Genomic DNA, 16,715 nt, shown 5'->3' on the forward strand with positions numbered 1-16,715 from the left:
AACAAAGGACTATGAACAATAATGCACATAAATAACGATGATGATAAAATAATAATAATAATAATAATATTATTATTATATTATATTATTATTAAAAGCTGGAGAAAGTCGTTTACTTTTTCATGCGTCTGTTGTCTTTTTATATGGCACTTGGTCTAACAACAACAACAACAATAATAATGGTACTGGGGTCTAAGAGGCAACTGCATTATAATATTGTAGTTGTGATTATACAGATTGTGAAGGTTTATTACTTTCCTACAGTTGGATAGGCTCTCTCTATATGTCTCTGGGCTCTTGATGCTCTGGCCTGTACCTTTAAGACCGTCTTTTACTACTTCCGGGTTACAGGGCGGAGTGGAGAAGCAAAACAGGATTGAGCAGCGCGTAGCTGAGCCAAAACCATAACAGAGACGTCTGACATTAATGCTGGGGCGGCATATTGTTCATTTATGAATCAGGTTTGACTTTTTCGACCTTATATGTTGAACTTAAGTGTCTTGCAGCTCGAAAAGGCGTAAAAATAGGTAGTGAAGAAAGACCTTAAGATGAAAGTGTCCAAGTTATATCAGGTAGTATGCATGTAGTCTGTGCAATAAAATAAATGGACTGTAAATGTAAACTCAAAGCAGTACTCTAAAAAACAGCCCTGTGCTATTGCAGGACAGCTGCAAAAATGGCTGGTTTATCACACAAGTGATCTTGTTTCTGCAATGTGATGTAATCAGAGAGGGCATCAGACCTAGAAACTTGCAACTAAGCTGATCCAAAATGTAATACAAAGACAAAAGCACAAGATGCATTTGTTTTAAATTTAGTCATACAACTTTGTGCCTCAATGTGTAGTTAATGGAATAGTAAGTTCTCTCATGATTTCCTCACCTTGATGTTGTACCAAACCTTTTTGACTTCTGCGGAACAAAAAGAAGGACATTTTGAAGAATGTCTGAGCTGTTTTTTTCCTTGCCATTGAAGACATTGTATATTGTTTACTGCTGAAATTGCACTGAACACTCAGCTTAAAGCACTTTATTGAAATATATAGATAGCTTGAATATATTAATAGGTTTCATCTTCTTCTTTTATTTTTTCTTTACATTTGCTGTTTGTGTTTTCTTCAAAGAAATTCATTAGTTTGTATTCATTTGTCAATGGCAAGATATTTTTGCAGGATGAACATTTCAATGCAGATTAGGCAACATTTGGTAATGGTCTGACACATTAAAAAGCCAAACTAAATGATAAATGACAAATTCCAATCTGTGTTAGCCTATTATACTGTTGACAGTAAATCTATTAAGAGTTTTGGCTCAAAATATCTTTAAATGGGGGCCACTGACTGCATGACTTTTACTGAAAACTAAAATTACAGATAAAGGCTTAAAAACTAAAGTTATGTTCCCAAGGTAAACTTGTAAATCAACAATTAATTGTCAGTTGAAATTAAAGAGTACTGGGATGCTTGTGGTAACAAAATAATAGAGCTGTCTTCTGAATGATTATTTGCAGTGTAACCTAAACAAATGTGGAAACAGCTCCTGCATGATGAAGATTATCTTGTGTCTCTTTATACTAAATATTAAGACTAGGGGTACATGATTTTTGAGGAAGGGCTTCAATTACAATTAACTTCCTCTTACCATTTCAATATACAATCCACTAGCTGTTCACTGTTTTTTCTCTCTCTTGAAATTAAAATAAATTGATTTTATCATTATTTGTCAGGATGGCCTCTTTCGGCTGGAAACGGAAGGTGGGAGAGAGAGTTTCTAAGGTGACAGTGCAGCAGTTTGAGCAGGATTCAGAGCAGCCAGATACTGATGATGTGGAGGAGGAGGGCGTTGATTGGCTGCATGTCATCAAACGGCGGCGAGAAGTGCTGCTGGAGGATTGTGCTGCTAAGAGCAAGAGACTCAAGGATGAGGGCACACTATTTGCCGAACAGGGCAGGTACAGCTTTGTGTTTGAATGATTAGTTTGTGACTTTATAGTAAAAACGATCTGTTAATTTATGTTAAAAATAAAACCTGGCATCCATAAATTCTCTGTAAAAAATACATTGACCATGTTTCAAGCTTTACAGGATGTCCTTTTGGTGCCTGTATATTTTACCTTTTCATTACAGTACAAATTATGTATTGTTAATTTACCAACCTTCTAGAACCAAAAAATCTGATTTGCACTTTTAATTTACTGTTAACCACCAAAGTAGTACAGGCGGTAAAACAAAAGTCTACATGATTTAAATTTCATCAAGAATGGACCAATAAACATGTTTAGACATTCGATTATTGTTTTTCATTTTAATGTTAACATAACACTAGTTTACTGTAAAAGTACATTCATTGTCTTGTTAAACAAAATACATTTTAACTAGAATGTAAATCATACTTTTTACTTGAACATTTTTGCAACATTTTACTGTAAAATTAAACATTTTGTTAAATAAAATCTTTCTAAAATATATATATATATTTTTTTATATAAAAAGGAAACAGTCCAGATTCCAGCAGTTAAAAGGTTATAAGTAACAATTTTGGATAATTTATTAGCCATTTTGGGGTTAACAAGTGTATTCAAAGATACTCATAAATAAAAAGAATTTCTATAAATATACATTTTGAAGGGTTGGTTCACCCAAAAATGGAAATTCTCTTATCATTTACTTACCGTACACTGTACATCTTGCCATTGCAGTCTCTAGGCACAATCATGATTTCAAGCTCGATAACACTTCATATAGTGCTATCTAGTGCTTTGCGTATGCGTCAAGCACTAGGAAGTGTAATCGAGCTTCAAATCATGATCATGCCTAGAGACGGCAGTGGAAAGATGTACAGTGGAAAAGGAGTTACATTTTGGTTTGTTCTCACCCAAAACCAATTGGATAGCTACAGAAGACATTGATTAAACCTCTGGAGTCTTATGCATTAATTTTATGCTGTCTTTATGTGCTTTGGAGCTTAATAAAATTGCATTGTCTGTACCTATAGAGCTGAGAAACTCTTCTAGAAATCTACGTTTCTGTTATGCAGAAGAAAAAATCATAACACAACTAGGATGGCTTGAGGATGGTAAATGATGAGAGAATTAACAATTTTGGGTGAACTATCCCTAAAAGTTTGAAGAATTAGGCCTGTTGTGCTAATGACAGCATGATTTTAATGAGAATCTAGTCTCAAACAACATAACTTTCACCGTCCTTCTACCTTCTGCACAGTCTATTGAAGCATCATGTGTGATTCAGTGAACCGTTTGTCCAGCAATACTTTGACAAGTTTTGTTGGTTCTATTTTATGTGTGACTTTCCACACATTTTTGTAGACATACCATTATAATCTGATCTGTGTGCAGGTTCAAAACACCCTCTCTTATATACACATACCTACAGTACAAACACACACACACTAAGATAATATTAATATCTCAGTTTTGGCAAGGGACAATATTTCGTCTGCAATATCGTTTAGACATGCTTGATTTTAAATTACAGGTTCCATAATAATTTGACATACATATTATGGTGGAAAAAAATGAACTTTCCTGGCACTTTTCTTAAACGTTTTCAGGAAATCGGCCTGTTTTTTGCATATTTATTTGTTAAAGTGGAGCTATGTGCCAGATCATTCCAGGAAACAACTGACAGCTGTTTTCTTTTACAGTTATTCATCTGATAGTTGTTATTTAAGCAGGTCAGTGCTTTGGTCAGCTGCTGCTAAATAACTAATAAATTATTGTCAATGACAAAAACAGGGATAAAGAGTGATTTTTAACTATGAAGACATGAGATTCACCTACTGTTGCACTTGTGTACATGGTAGTGTGACAATAAAGTGATTTGATTTGATGAGATTGGTCTCGAGTTATCTATGAGAAGAGTACCATATGAATCCAGCAGATGGTGCTGATGTTTTGCTATGGAATCAGATATGTCATGCAAATAGATGTAACGTGTTTTAGCTGGTTTAGGATCAGTGGCCTCCAACCACCTCTTTACATTATCATGAAAGAAAAAGCCAGACTGAACTCAGATCAGCATGTTTAGAGGCTTTTATTATAACTTAAATAAGAGGTCTCTCTTCTCTGCCATCATCAAATTCAAGGCACTGATACAGAACTAACTCTAGGTCTGGGTCTTACTGCACCTAAAACTTTTTCAGAATTATGTTCCCTTTGGTTCTCTGCAGTCAGTGTGTGAGTGATGCCTGGTGGTACCGTCACAGCATGGTCCAAGGTCACATTCATAAAACTTGGTACTACTCTAGTGCTGAAATTCATTTGTTATGGTAGCACTATTTGTATTGTCTTCTACCATGGATTAATTGCTTCTGCTTGTATTATTCTCATTTGTAAGCCCGTTTGGATAAAAGCATCTGCTAATTGAAGACATGAAAATGCAAATTTCTTACTTGCAGTAGAGAGGCCTAAAAAGAATTGCAGTTCATTTCATGGACACTGAGCAATTTAGCACCTAAATGGGACTTTCAGTAAGAGATGTGTTTTAGAAGGTCTGTGTTAGCTCAACCAATGAAGCAAGATTGAGACTAAACAAAGCTAATGCATAAAGGTAATGTATTTTCTTAGCTGTAAGTAATTAAGCCATTGTTTAATTTGAACTCTCTGCCCCTGGAGATTGACTGCGGTTCTTCTGTGTTAATCATTGTAACAGGTGTGTCCATATAAACATTATAATAATTCTTCTCTATGTGAGCTGAGTGGGTAGTAGGAGAGCTGCCGTTGCTAGGGAATAGTAATTCAACTTAACTTTCTCATAATTTTGTTAAGGGTCACCCACTTAACCGGAACAATAAGTCGAATTTGGCCATTTTCTTTTGTCAGTGTCCAAAGAAAGGCTGTAAACGTCATTGCCAGCAATTGCTGTGATAGGATAAAGGAATAGCTTGAATTTACTGGAAGATTGTACAGAGGCAGGGATTAAAGACAAGCCGTGGTCGTTATGGCCTTAACCTGTAAAGCCTTAACAAGTCCATGAAAGGTCAGGTAACAGTGTCGCTCTACACGTTTACAGCCTTTTAGTTCTTTCTATACTTCTCCATAACCCACTTTTTGTGTGTCTTCACCTCTCTCGTCCTTGCACTCATTCCCTTAAGAACTCTAGGCTGAAATGTTTTTTAATGGCATTATTAAACAGCACTTTGGCTCTAACTTCGTAATGGAGTGCTGTGAGGTGCTGCAACTCCTGAAGTGGTTACCGCAGCATTATGCCACTATGTGAAGCACCTGCTTTGCATAGGAAATAAGAAAATCTCTTTTTCAAATTCAAAGGAAAGCCAGAAAGTGTTTAGCAGACATGTGATGTCTCTAAGGCTTTGTTTGCAGCTGGCCTTTGGCAGCCAGTTGAATTTATTTAGTACCAGATCAAGTCGAGTAAACGACAGGGCCACTGATTTTAGTGGTTATGTATAATTATCTCTGCAGTTCTCACCTGCTTAAGAACAGTTTGTACCCTTAATGCTTTTGGCTGCAGATTTGGTGCTGTCCTGTCTGTACTCTCTGACTCATATGGAGCTTTCATAAGTGCTTATACAGCAGTCTTGTTGCTTAAACACATCAACTAACTGCAATTAATGTGAAATGTTTAAAAGCAGTTGTAATGGTTTAGAAATATCTATTAACTGACCAACAAAGCCAAGGTTTAAAAAATAAAATTACATGTTAATTGGATTACTGTGGTGTTCACTACAGGCTTTAGAATGTTCTACTGTTATTTTGTACAACTAATTAATTACCAGTGCCCTAGGACCACCCACATAATGCCGACTCACTGACAAGCATCATCTCCTGTCAGAATTTTTCAGAATACCTTCCATTGTGGTGCAACTGGAAGCGTGTTGCTTCAGCAGCGTGGGAGACCCAGGTTTTGGATCCCATGTTGAAACTAGTAAGTTATTGTGTTCGCATTATTAGTGACAAGATGGTATGGGTAAGGTTTAGGTTTGGTGTTTGATTTGGGGGTAAAGTCAGTGGTGTAGTGGTGCCTGGAGAAGTGGGTATACTCAGAATTTATGCCCCCCATTTTCTTTTAAAGCGGCCCAGCAAAGGATGAACACCCTGTGTTATATACAGGGACATGTAAGACTAGTCTTGCATATTTAGTTCACCCCAAAATGGGCCAATAGTATTTGCACACTGTCACTTAACTTCTGCTGCTTGACTTCATGGAGTAAAGATCATTATGAAATTAATATTAGCCACAGAAGAGGTTCAGATTTAGCAATCAATACTGGCCCAAAGATTATAGGAAGAGACAACTACATAATTATGAATTTTGCATGAACTATTCCTTATTCCTTACTCCATCCACACATGAAAATTGGACAACTATTCTCTAACTTTGCAGGTAGTCTACACCAGTCATTTCTGGGTGTTTTTAGGGTATATTTGCATTTATTCGCATGCAAATTCAGTGTTTCCCATGGGATTTTTTGAGACTATGGGGGATGGACCTTCGACCCTCTAGGGGACCTCCAACCCTTCCATCTGGTGCACTCTGAGAGCAAAATAAAGAGGCTAGTGTTGTGCTCTTGTAAACAGTTTTGTGCTCTTAAAGCTGCAGTAGGCAACTTTGAAATAAACTGAATCGAGAAACGGCGCACCCAATTCTTCCCCATATACATGATGCTCTTCACCCCCAGCCAGGGTTTAATTGACAGCTGTTCACAAACACAGCCAAGGCCTACCTCGCCAAAAGCGATTGGCAAAAATTTGCTGGATTGGCACTACCCAACCCACATCCTTCTCTTAATGTTTCATTTTAATCATGATTTTGATGAACTGTTTAAATTGTTTAATTGTAGTACTGAAACAATTTTACTGGGAGATTTTAATATAAATTGGTTGGATAATAGTAAGAAAAAAACTTAAAATTATTGCATCTAAATACAAATTGCATCAAATGATAACGGTCCCACAAGAATCACTCAAATTAGTAAAACATTTATAGATTAAATTTTTACAAATAAACCAGAGCGAATTACTAAACAGGTTTGTCAGATCCTAATTTGACTTTGATTGCAAGAAAACTAACAAAACAAAGATTTCATAGCCGTTTGTTTTGGAACTACAGTGATTAATTCACAAACTGGAATTCCCAAGCAGAAAATGTCTCCGTTTGAAAATGAGTTGAACTGGGAGAGTATACATCAAATTGATAATCTGATTGAGTGTTGTGATTTTTTTTTGATGGACACACTTGCAAATACAAAGAATGTAAATGTAAAGAAGTTTACATGCTCCTTTATAAGTAACAGGAGAATTTTTTTTTTTTGCCTTGGATAAATACTGATATTCGTCTGTTAATGAAAAAGAGGGATCTGGCATTGAAAAAATCTATATCTACAAAGCTACAAACAGATATATTGATCTTTAAAGGACTAAGGAATAAAGTGGTTAGTGAACTGAGAAAAGCAAAGTCATCTTATTTCATGCAGTTGTTTGCAATAGCTCACTTATTTGGAAAACGTATGAATAAATAACCAATCAGAAATCCAGTCAAAGTAAAGACATAATAAAATTGAATGTAAATGGAAAGGTCAGTACAGATGCTTTGTAAATTGCAAATTAATTTAATACCATTTTTGTTAAATCAGAAGAAGAACTTGCAGCAAATTTAAATTGTTTGTTTATCACATGTAGTAGTAAGAAATTCATCTTCATCCTTTTATATTTCACAGGATGATCAAGATAAAATCGGTAAAATGATTAATCAATTAAAAGGTTCAAATGCTAAAGATGTATTCGGTTTAGATGCTTCTCTTATTAAAAAAAAATAAATTTTGCAACACTGGTAAAGCCAAAAGCACAATTGGTAAATGTATCTATTAAAACTGGTGAGTTTCCACAAAATCTTAAAACAGCTGTGGTGACCCCAGTTTTTAAGTCTGGACAGATTAATGAGGTGTATAATTATAGACCATCTCAATTACTCCAGTAATTTCCAAAGTATTAGAAAAGTTAGTTAGTGAACAATTAATGAATTACCTGGAAAACAAATCATCTCTTAAACTCTAAGCAATTTGGATTCCGGCCAAAGTATTCAACTGAAATGGCTATATGTCATTTTATAGATACCATGAAAAGTAGTTTGGATCAATGAAAAGTAGTGGGAGCAGTATTTTTAGACTTTACAAAGGCTTTTGATACTGTCAATCATGAAGTACTCATAAATAAATTGAAACAAATGCACTTTTCTCAATAAGCTCTAAACTGGTTTAAATCATACCTGGGTGGTAGACAGCAATGTGTCTAGTCATCACTTGAAAATGCAAACTAGGTGTACCACAAGGCTCAATATTGGGTCCTTTGCTTTTTTGTTTATATATATATATATAATGATTTACCTGAAAGTTGCAAGGAGGTCGGTTGTCAAATGTATGCAGATGATGCAATTATTAATGTAAAAGCAGAAACTTCTCATTTGGCTTCAGAAATGATAACCAGGCAACTGGTCAGTGTTTCCCAGTGGCTGCAGAATAAATGTTTAATTTTAAATTACAACAAACCAGTTTCAATGTGTTTTTCACTGAAGAAAAAAAAATCGCTGGATGGTTTTAAAATCAAAATTGACCAAAAGGAAATCAAGGACGTGAGTGAATTTAAATATTTAGGTGTCATTGTAGACTCTAAGCTTAAGTTTGATGCTCATATTAAGAAAATGTCAAGACTATTAAGACAAATTTGAACTGTTTTCGTATGATAAGACCATGTATATCTCTTAGTAAAGCAGCTCAAATGTTTATGCATACTATGATATTATCACATATGACCTATTGTGCTTCTCAATCAGTTGTTAAACCTGTAATGTCATTATACAAACAAACTTTTAAAGTAATGAATCGGAAACCAATGAAATGCTATCGTTGTCAAATTTTTCAAAAGTATGATTTGTTAAGTTTTGATAATTTTTTAAAGTTCTCTTTTATAAAAACAGTATTTAAGTTTATATATGGCCATGCCCCTGATTTTATCTGTCAGTTGATACAAAAATACAGTAGTGATGGGGCAAAGACCAGAGGTGCAGTAAGTGGGAATTGTAGAGTTCGGAGATGCAGAACTGCTGTAGCTCAATCATCCTTTTCAGTGAAAGGTTCACATCTATGGAACACTATGCCTGTAGATTTGAAGTTGCAAACAGAACTCAGTTTTCTCTACAAAGCTGAAACAATGGCTGAAATCTTTTCAGAGATGTGAACATTGAGTACCTTAGGTTTATTCAGGATGGTTAAGTTTACATTTTCTTTTTGTATGTAGGATATTTTACATTTTATGTTTTGTGACTTTGTATAAAGTTACATTTGTACTTGCGTATGTCAATATGCCAATGTTTGAAATGTTCAGGTACGACATATATACAGATAGTTATCTGTATATACATAAGTGTACTTGTTTTGTTTCTTGTGATGGTTGTGTTTTAGATTTGATTTTATGTAAAGGCCTAACCAGGGACGAGGGATGCAAATTATCTTTATATATGCCCTATGTACACGGCATTGGTTGTCTGTGTAACAATGCCTAGTGTATTGTCCCTGTTAAATAAACAAATAAAATAAAAAAATAACAAATGCTCTAACCATTCTGAAAAGCAGGGTACAAACTAGGGATATCAGTTTAATCTTTTTATCATTTAACATTACCTCAGACTGCTAACGATAGCTAGATAGTAAAGGTGAAGCAGTATAACATTATGCCAATTAACATAGTAACGCTATTGTTAATTTATGTTAATCATCATGATGCTAACTTCCGCAGTAATATTATCTGTTTGTTCTTGTACACTGATGATGATAAATTGTGTGCCGAGTAGTGTATAAATGCAGTGGATACATTTAATGTTAGTTAACAACCCTCTACTTTGTTTGACCTCATGTAAGCACAGTGTATCTAAAAAATATATAAAGCAAACTGAGAGAGGGGGCCTCTTCATATATATATTCACACAATATAGTATATTGTAAATTTTATTTGTATTTGTTTTATAATTTTAATGACATTTTAGCTTTTTAAAAATTGACAAATTTCACATTCTATCAATTTTTATGATGTGATGAAAATTAGGGGCTGACAATTAATTGTCAAACAAATAATTGCGATTATGATGATTAATTGCCTGTTTTAAGTGTTTCACAAATATGACGATTAATTACCATACCACTATGGATTAATCACTATGACCCAGCCAACCTGTATAGCTATTATATTGTATTGTATTGTGCAATAGTAAAATATTTCTGCCTTAAATTCTTCACTTTCACACATTATTTTAAGGCTGTCTGATTAACTCACAAGCCCTTATTTCTCATGAAGGAAGACTCTGAGATTGTGTTTCTTGCATTTGATCATCTCCACAGAAATAGAGCAGGACATCTCCTCTGTCTCACTGCTGCACTGTGTGAATAAACCCCATTTGCATTACATGGCCGTTAATTGAAACTGGAATCCTTTGCGTTCACAAAATTAACAAGTTTATACCTTGTTTATTTTTCACGGGAGTTTGGCGAAAGTCTCTGTAGACGGCATGGACATCAGAACGCTTGAGAAGTGATTCATCTTCACAACTGAATGACACAAATGCTTTTTGCTGCACTCATCAGACAGCATGCAGGGAAAGACGAGGCTGAATCCAGCTTCAACTGTTTGTATTCAGTAAAAGGGACTTGGTGTTTGAAACTACACAACTCTATCACTGGCAAGTGTAATGTTAATTTCATTATTGAAAGTGCGGCATAATTTTATTATGCCTCACTTTACTTGTTGCCAGTCACTAATAACAGACGTTTTTTGGTCACACAGTGAGTAATTTACTCGCATATGTGAGTGATTTATTTGCAATGTATTATGAGACTGGGAAATATAATGCAAAAATATTTTAGATGAGAAGTGTAAAAATTTTTTTGGTTTTCATTATGAGACTGTGCCGGGGCAAATTAGACTAGTCAATTAATGGGAAACTCTGCGATTGGATTAGCTACTCATGTGCTGGACTGTCATGTGGGTGTATGCCGTATACCTGCGTATACCCTGCACTATATCCCTGGGTACAGTTTATAAAATATGCATTCATCTTCACTGTATTACATACTGTACAGCTTCACAACAGCTCGCTTCAGAACTCGCATGAGGTGCAATGATGGTGTGGATGTGCTTGTTCATGCAGATGACCCGGGTTCAATTCTGCTCATTGTCCCACTTTTTCCCATCCTGTTTCCGGTCTCCACTTTTAATATTTCCTTCAATACTAATTATAATAATAAATACAAATAATATAAAGGTTGATTTCCTCACCATGATTTGGTCATGATGAAAGTGGAGCGGAGTTGAACATTTTGGGAACCTTTTCTATGAAGCCCATATTTATAACACATTGTAAAGGCATTATCATGCATTAGTAATGTCTCATAATACACATTCTAATATGTTATAACGTCTCAAAAATATAAAGATATAATGCATTAAACTTGTATAGCTATGTATAACTATGAATAGGGGAAGTCTTATAATGTATTATAACTAGTTATAATTATTTATGAATAGTTGTAACTTATAAGGTATATTATGAGTCATTATGAATTCAGTATAATGCATTTATAATGCAGGATAAATATTGGCTTCATAGAAAGTGTAACCAAAGTTTTAATACGGGTAATATTGACCATGGTTTAAACATAGTAATTGTCACGATCCCCTGTTGTCTGCCCTGTGTTTCACTCGTCACCTGTCATAAACTACACTTCCCATAATTCCCTGTCATTCATTGTTCCCACCTGTGTGTCAAGTCAAGTCAATTTTATTTGTATAGCGCCTTTCACAACACACATCGTTTCAAAGCAGCTTTACAGCTTTGTGTGTCGTTTGATCATCATCACCCTTCTGTATTTAAACCCGGTTTGTTTGTTCATTCATTGTCGGTCGTTAAAGGTAAATGTTTAAATGTAAATGTATATGTTCAAATGATTGCCTGTGTTCTCCTGCTCTCCGTGGATGTTTCTCCAGCCTGTGCTCTCCTTGGATGTTTTTTCGTGTTTGTTTTGTTTTCCCCACGTGGATGTTTTGTTTGTTCCCTGTATTGTTTTATTCTGTGTTACCCTGTTCACCGTTTTATCTCATTCATTAAAGAACTGCACTTAGATCCTCACTCCTCGTCTACCCTCGTCTGCCTTCGTAACAGTAATAATGTAGTAATCATGTTTTTTGGCAGAAGCCATAGTTTTAATGCAGTAAACCATGGTGTTACTACAGCAATATGGTGTTAATATAGTAGGGCCTAACCATGTTTAATTTTGTGGTTACTATGATTTTACTAAAAAATGCTTTGTTTTTTTAGTTTTTCTGTTTCAAAAGTGGCTTTTTCTTTGCAATTCTTCCCATAAGGCCTGCGCCCCTGAGTCTTATCTTTACTGTTATTTATGAAACTGGTGTTGAGCATGTAGAATTCAATGAAGCTGTCAGCTGAGGACACATGATGTGTCTATTTCTCAAACTAGAGACTTTGATGTACTTATCCTCATCTGGGCCTTAAACATCTCTTTCTGTCCTTGTTAGAGCCAGTTCTCCTTTGTCTTTGAAGATTGTTGTGTACACCTTTGTATGAAATATTAAAAACAAATTGTCGCAATTTCAAGCCTTCATTCCTCAAAACAATGATTGATTGACAAGTTTCTAGAAAAAGCTGCTTCTCGTTTTCCATTTTTGACCTGATATTGACCTTAAGACATGCTGTTCTCATATATATTACTCAAAAGATTTTAAACATTAACATTTCAAAAAGTGGAAATGTATATGATATAGAATCTGAGGTAATGTTACTCTTGACAAGCTGAGATTTCTGAGACAGACACAAAAATTTGAGATTGCAATCCAATTTAAATTTGTAATTTGCATTCTGTGGCAACTAAAAAACAAACACAAAGACAATGTTAAGCTTCATTTAATGAACCAAATAGCTTTCAGCTGTATTTGATATAGTGGCAAGTGATTTTCCAGTACCAAATTAGCAATTTATCATGATTAATCAAGGATAAGGTGTTGGAGTGGAAGTGTATATTTACTGCATTTATTAATCTTGGCTAATGTTAATTTATGAAAATACTATTGTTTAAAAATGTTTGGTATATTTTGAAATTCATATTAACCAAAATTAATAAGTGCTGTAAAAGTATTGTTCATGTTAACTAATGTCTTTAAGATTAACAAATTCAACCTAAATTTAAACTGTTACCATGTGTTTTTTCTGATGCTTTTAAATACATTAATATCAGGACCTGTCTTAAAGTCCCTGTATCCCTCAGAGATTTTTATTCTAGAAATGTAACAGGTATCAGAATGTATAAAACTACACTTCACTGTCACACCAACTTCATAAGATTTTCTCATTTCTGGTAACTGTAGTGAGCTCTCTCCGCACTCTCTTATTTCAAAATGTTATGAAATGCTCCAAACATCTTTTTTCTTAAAATCAATATTAACTTTTAAACCTACTATATGCTGTAGATTTATAGCTGCAGTAAATGACGATATTCCCTTAAACATGTGTCGTGGCTAATGCTTTATACCAATAAGTAAAAACTCAGAAGCCTCTTAAGTGGTGAGTTGCCCCTGCTGACCCTTATACTCAAATTTTTTGAAGAATAAGTGGATTTTCTTGAAAAATTACATAGAGCTGGAGAACAAGGACTAGTGGTCAACACAATGCACCCACAATATGACTGCAAACGAAACAAACTTTGCTCCTTTATTTACATTTATGCATTTGGCACACGCTTTTATCCAAAGCGACTTACAGAGCCCTTATTACAGGGACAATCCCCCCAGAGCAACCTGGAGTTAAGTGCCTTGCTCAAGGACACAATGGTGGTAGCTGTGGGGATCGAACCAGCAACCTTCTGATTACCAGTTATGTGCTTTAGACCACTACACCACCACCAATCCTATATGTTTTTATAATTGGAATGGTGTGATTGATCATCTATAGAACATATTTTGCTGATTGCATAGGAACATCTTATTTTTATCAAACAGTTACGCCATAAACAGGAGGTATTGTAGAGTTTGTTACCCAATAAGAAGTTTTTCCTTGAGTTGCATTTGAGCTTTTAAAACTTGCTGTTCTCAGCATTTCGCTGACTTGACTGATTAACCCTGAGACCAAATGATTACCATAGTTCTTAGAGGATTTTTTGTGTGTGTGTGTGTGTGTGTGTGTTTAAAGTGTTCTCACGAATAAAGTGGAACATGTTGAAACCGACTAGGGAGGATATTTTATGTGGTCCTCACTTGTTAAATAGTCTAATAAATCAACCAAATCATGTTTAGCTTCAAATCTAATGATTTGCACAAGTTTGTTTGAGTGTTAGGTTTAAGGCTAGGATTAGGGGATAGAAAATATCTTTAGCCTGGTATAAAATCAATGGAAGTATATACTAAAATGTCCACTACGTGTGTGTGTGTGTGTGATCCTGTCTCATCAGTGTTCAATCAATTTTCTCCCAAAAAACTGCAGGGTCATTGGTCAGATGGGTTGTGTCAGATTGTCCCCTGTTACTTATGTTGACATTTATCTAAACTTTCTCACTATCAGTGTGCAATTTCCTGGAAAATGTCTGTTTCAAGTTAAACTTTATTTCCATATGCCTCTCAGTGCGATGAAATGAGACCCTTTTTAAGTTCCAATTGCAGAATTGCCACATTTTTTACATCTGGTGATTGATTTCATATGCTAAACGGTCTAAAGTACAAATGTTATGTTGGTACATTTTGCAACCAAACTATAGAAAACCACAGCATGTGAGCTTCTTTTACTTAGTCAGTGTATTTCCAGTGGTGGATTATCCCGCATTCTCAGTATTGTCTCCTTGATTAACTTGTTCGTTGTCTCTTTAGTGATTTATTCACTCTCATGAGATTTCAAACACAAATGACTTTGGAACTCAAAAGGAGATATTAGGCTGAATTTTAGGGACTGACAGCCTCAGTTGCCTTTTTCATCATTGTATATTTGAGTGAACTGTCCCTTTAAGCCATAACTCTTGAACAAATTCTTTTAATTTCTTTGTGGTCACAGCAGTGATATTTTGAAAATCTGTGATTTTAATGGTTAAATTTATTGAATGTTAATGGACATTAGCAGGGAAAGTCTAAGGCACAGTTACACAGTGAAAGACAGATAGTACATATACACAGTGTTGTCATTGTGTCACATATTAAGGATGGCGGTAAAGGTGCATAACATTATTTCCCAGATTTACGTGACTCCTAACTCAACATGGCTATAAAGACTGAGCTAAGAGTCTTTGTCCCAGACTTAGTGGTGAAATAGTTTGTCATTTTAATGGTATAAGAATCAACAAACAGTACCAGGCCGTTACATGATGTAGTAGGTCTTTTGCCTGCTCATAGTACATCAGTGGCTACGCACTGCAAGCAAAAGTGCCCAATTCAGATTTTCAGCCCAAATACGATTTTTTGTTTTATATTGGGTCCCACATGTTTTTCTTCACAATTCTCACACGATTCACATTTGCTGCAATACTGAGGTTGAGTTACGGGTAGGTTTAGGGGTAGGGTTAGGTGTAAGGTTAACAGTGTATCTACAGATGTAATAACATGCAGGTACTTAAAATGTGATTACAATGTAACAACATGTATTTATATAAGAAGTACATTTGTATCAAATTCTTAAGTACATAGTAGTTAAAGGGACCTAATATAAAGTGGGTCCTTTTTTATGTTCATAGACTTAAAAATTGACCTACATTTCTGACCTGAATGTTCATATTGAAGTCACACTGCAAAAAACTCAGCTACATATTAAATTATTCCACGTATGGAAGTGGCCAAAGCCGGAAGATAAAATGTCAGATTCAAATGTCATTCAAATATTATAAAATATTATTTTTTTTTAAATAAAGATTTTCACACTGTGGGGTGTTTTTGGTGTTAAAATAGGAAATGTCAGCAGCTAAACCTCTGCCAAGTTACATATACTATACATTTGTAACTCTAATATACTCTCATGGCATGTTGGTATAAAAAAAAATAAAAAAACAATTACAAATATGAAAAGTAAGTGCTGCATTAAAATGTAAAAAGTTGTGTCAACTTAAAAGGAAAGGTTGTTTAAACAGAACATAACGTTGACTTAAATCAATATAACTTGAGTTTAATAAGCTTAATGTCTTTTTAACTAAACTTGACTTTCTTAGTTCAATGAACTTCATTCTAATTAAATTCAAACTGAATACAGAAGTTCAATCACTTAACTGTATATTATCATGTACTATTTTTGATAACTAAGTAGTTAGGGCAATCCCATTGTCAGAGGTTGAATAAACTGCCATTTGTTCATGGCTAGTTGTTGATGAGTACAGCACTTGAGACCTCTAACATATTCAGACTTTTGCTAATCAAGGAGTCACGCATGGGTCTCAACACTTTACGCAAATCACAATGATGGTGACAATCATCAAACACAGCTTGGAATTATTGCTACATGACAAATAACTGAAAGTGACAACAAACACAACCAACAGCATAAATAAAAGCAGAAAACAAATTAAAATATGATAAAATGGCAATTTGCATAATTTAATAATGCTGCAGTGCATGTTGGGAATCCGAATATGTGAATGTGATGTTAGTTCTCCTGACTTATATATTTTTTATTTCAACTGAATAGTTTCTCTAAGATCAATAACTTATCA

General features: G+C 34.7%; 1 protein-coding gene across 1 annotated transcript in view; it reads left to right on the forward strand.

Moving 5' to 3' along the window:
• The first annotated feature begins 348 nt into the window (after positions 1 to 348).
• Positions 349 to 16,715, forward strand: part of ttc33 (tetratricopeptide repeat domain 33) — a 48,255-nt gene continuing 31,888 nt past the window's right edge. Inside the window, exons 1-2 of the mRNA XM_052095295.1 lie at positions 349 to 461; positions 1,726 to 1,950. Of these exons, the coding sequence (XP_051951255.1) occupies positions 1,727 to 1,950 (224 nt within the window). The 5' untranslated portion in view covers positions 349 to 461; position 1,726. The remainder of the gene's footprint in view (positions 462 to 1,725; positions 1,951 to 16,715) is intronic.

Source organism: Xyrauchen texanus, chromosome 3, assembly GCF_025860055.1.
Source record: "Xyrauchen texanus isolate HMW12.3.18 chromosome 3, RBS_HiC_50CHRs, whole genome shotgun sequence".
NCBI lineage: Eukaryota > Metazoa > Chordata > Actinopteri > Cypriniformes > Catostomidae > Xyrauchen > Xyrauchen texanus.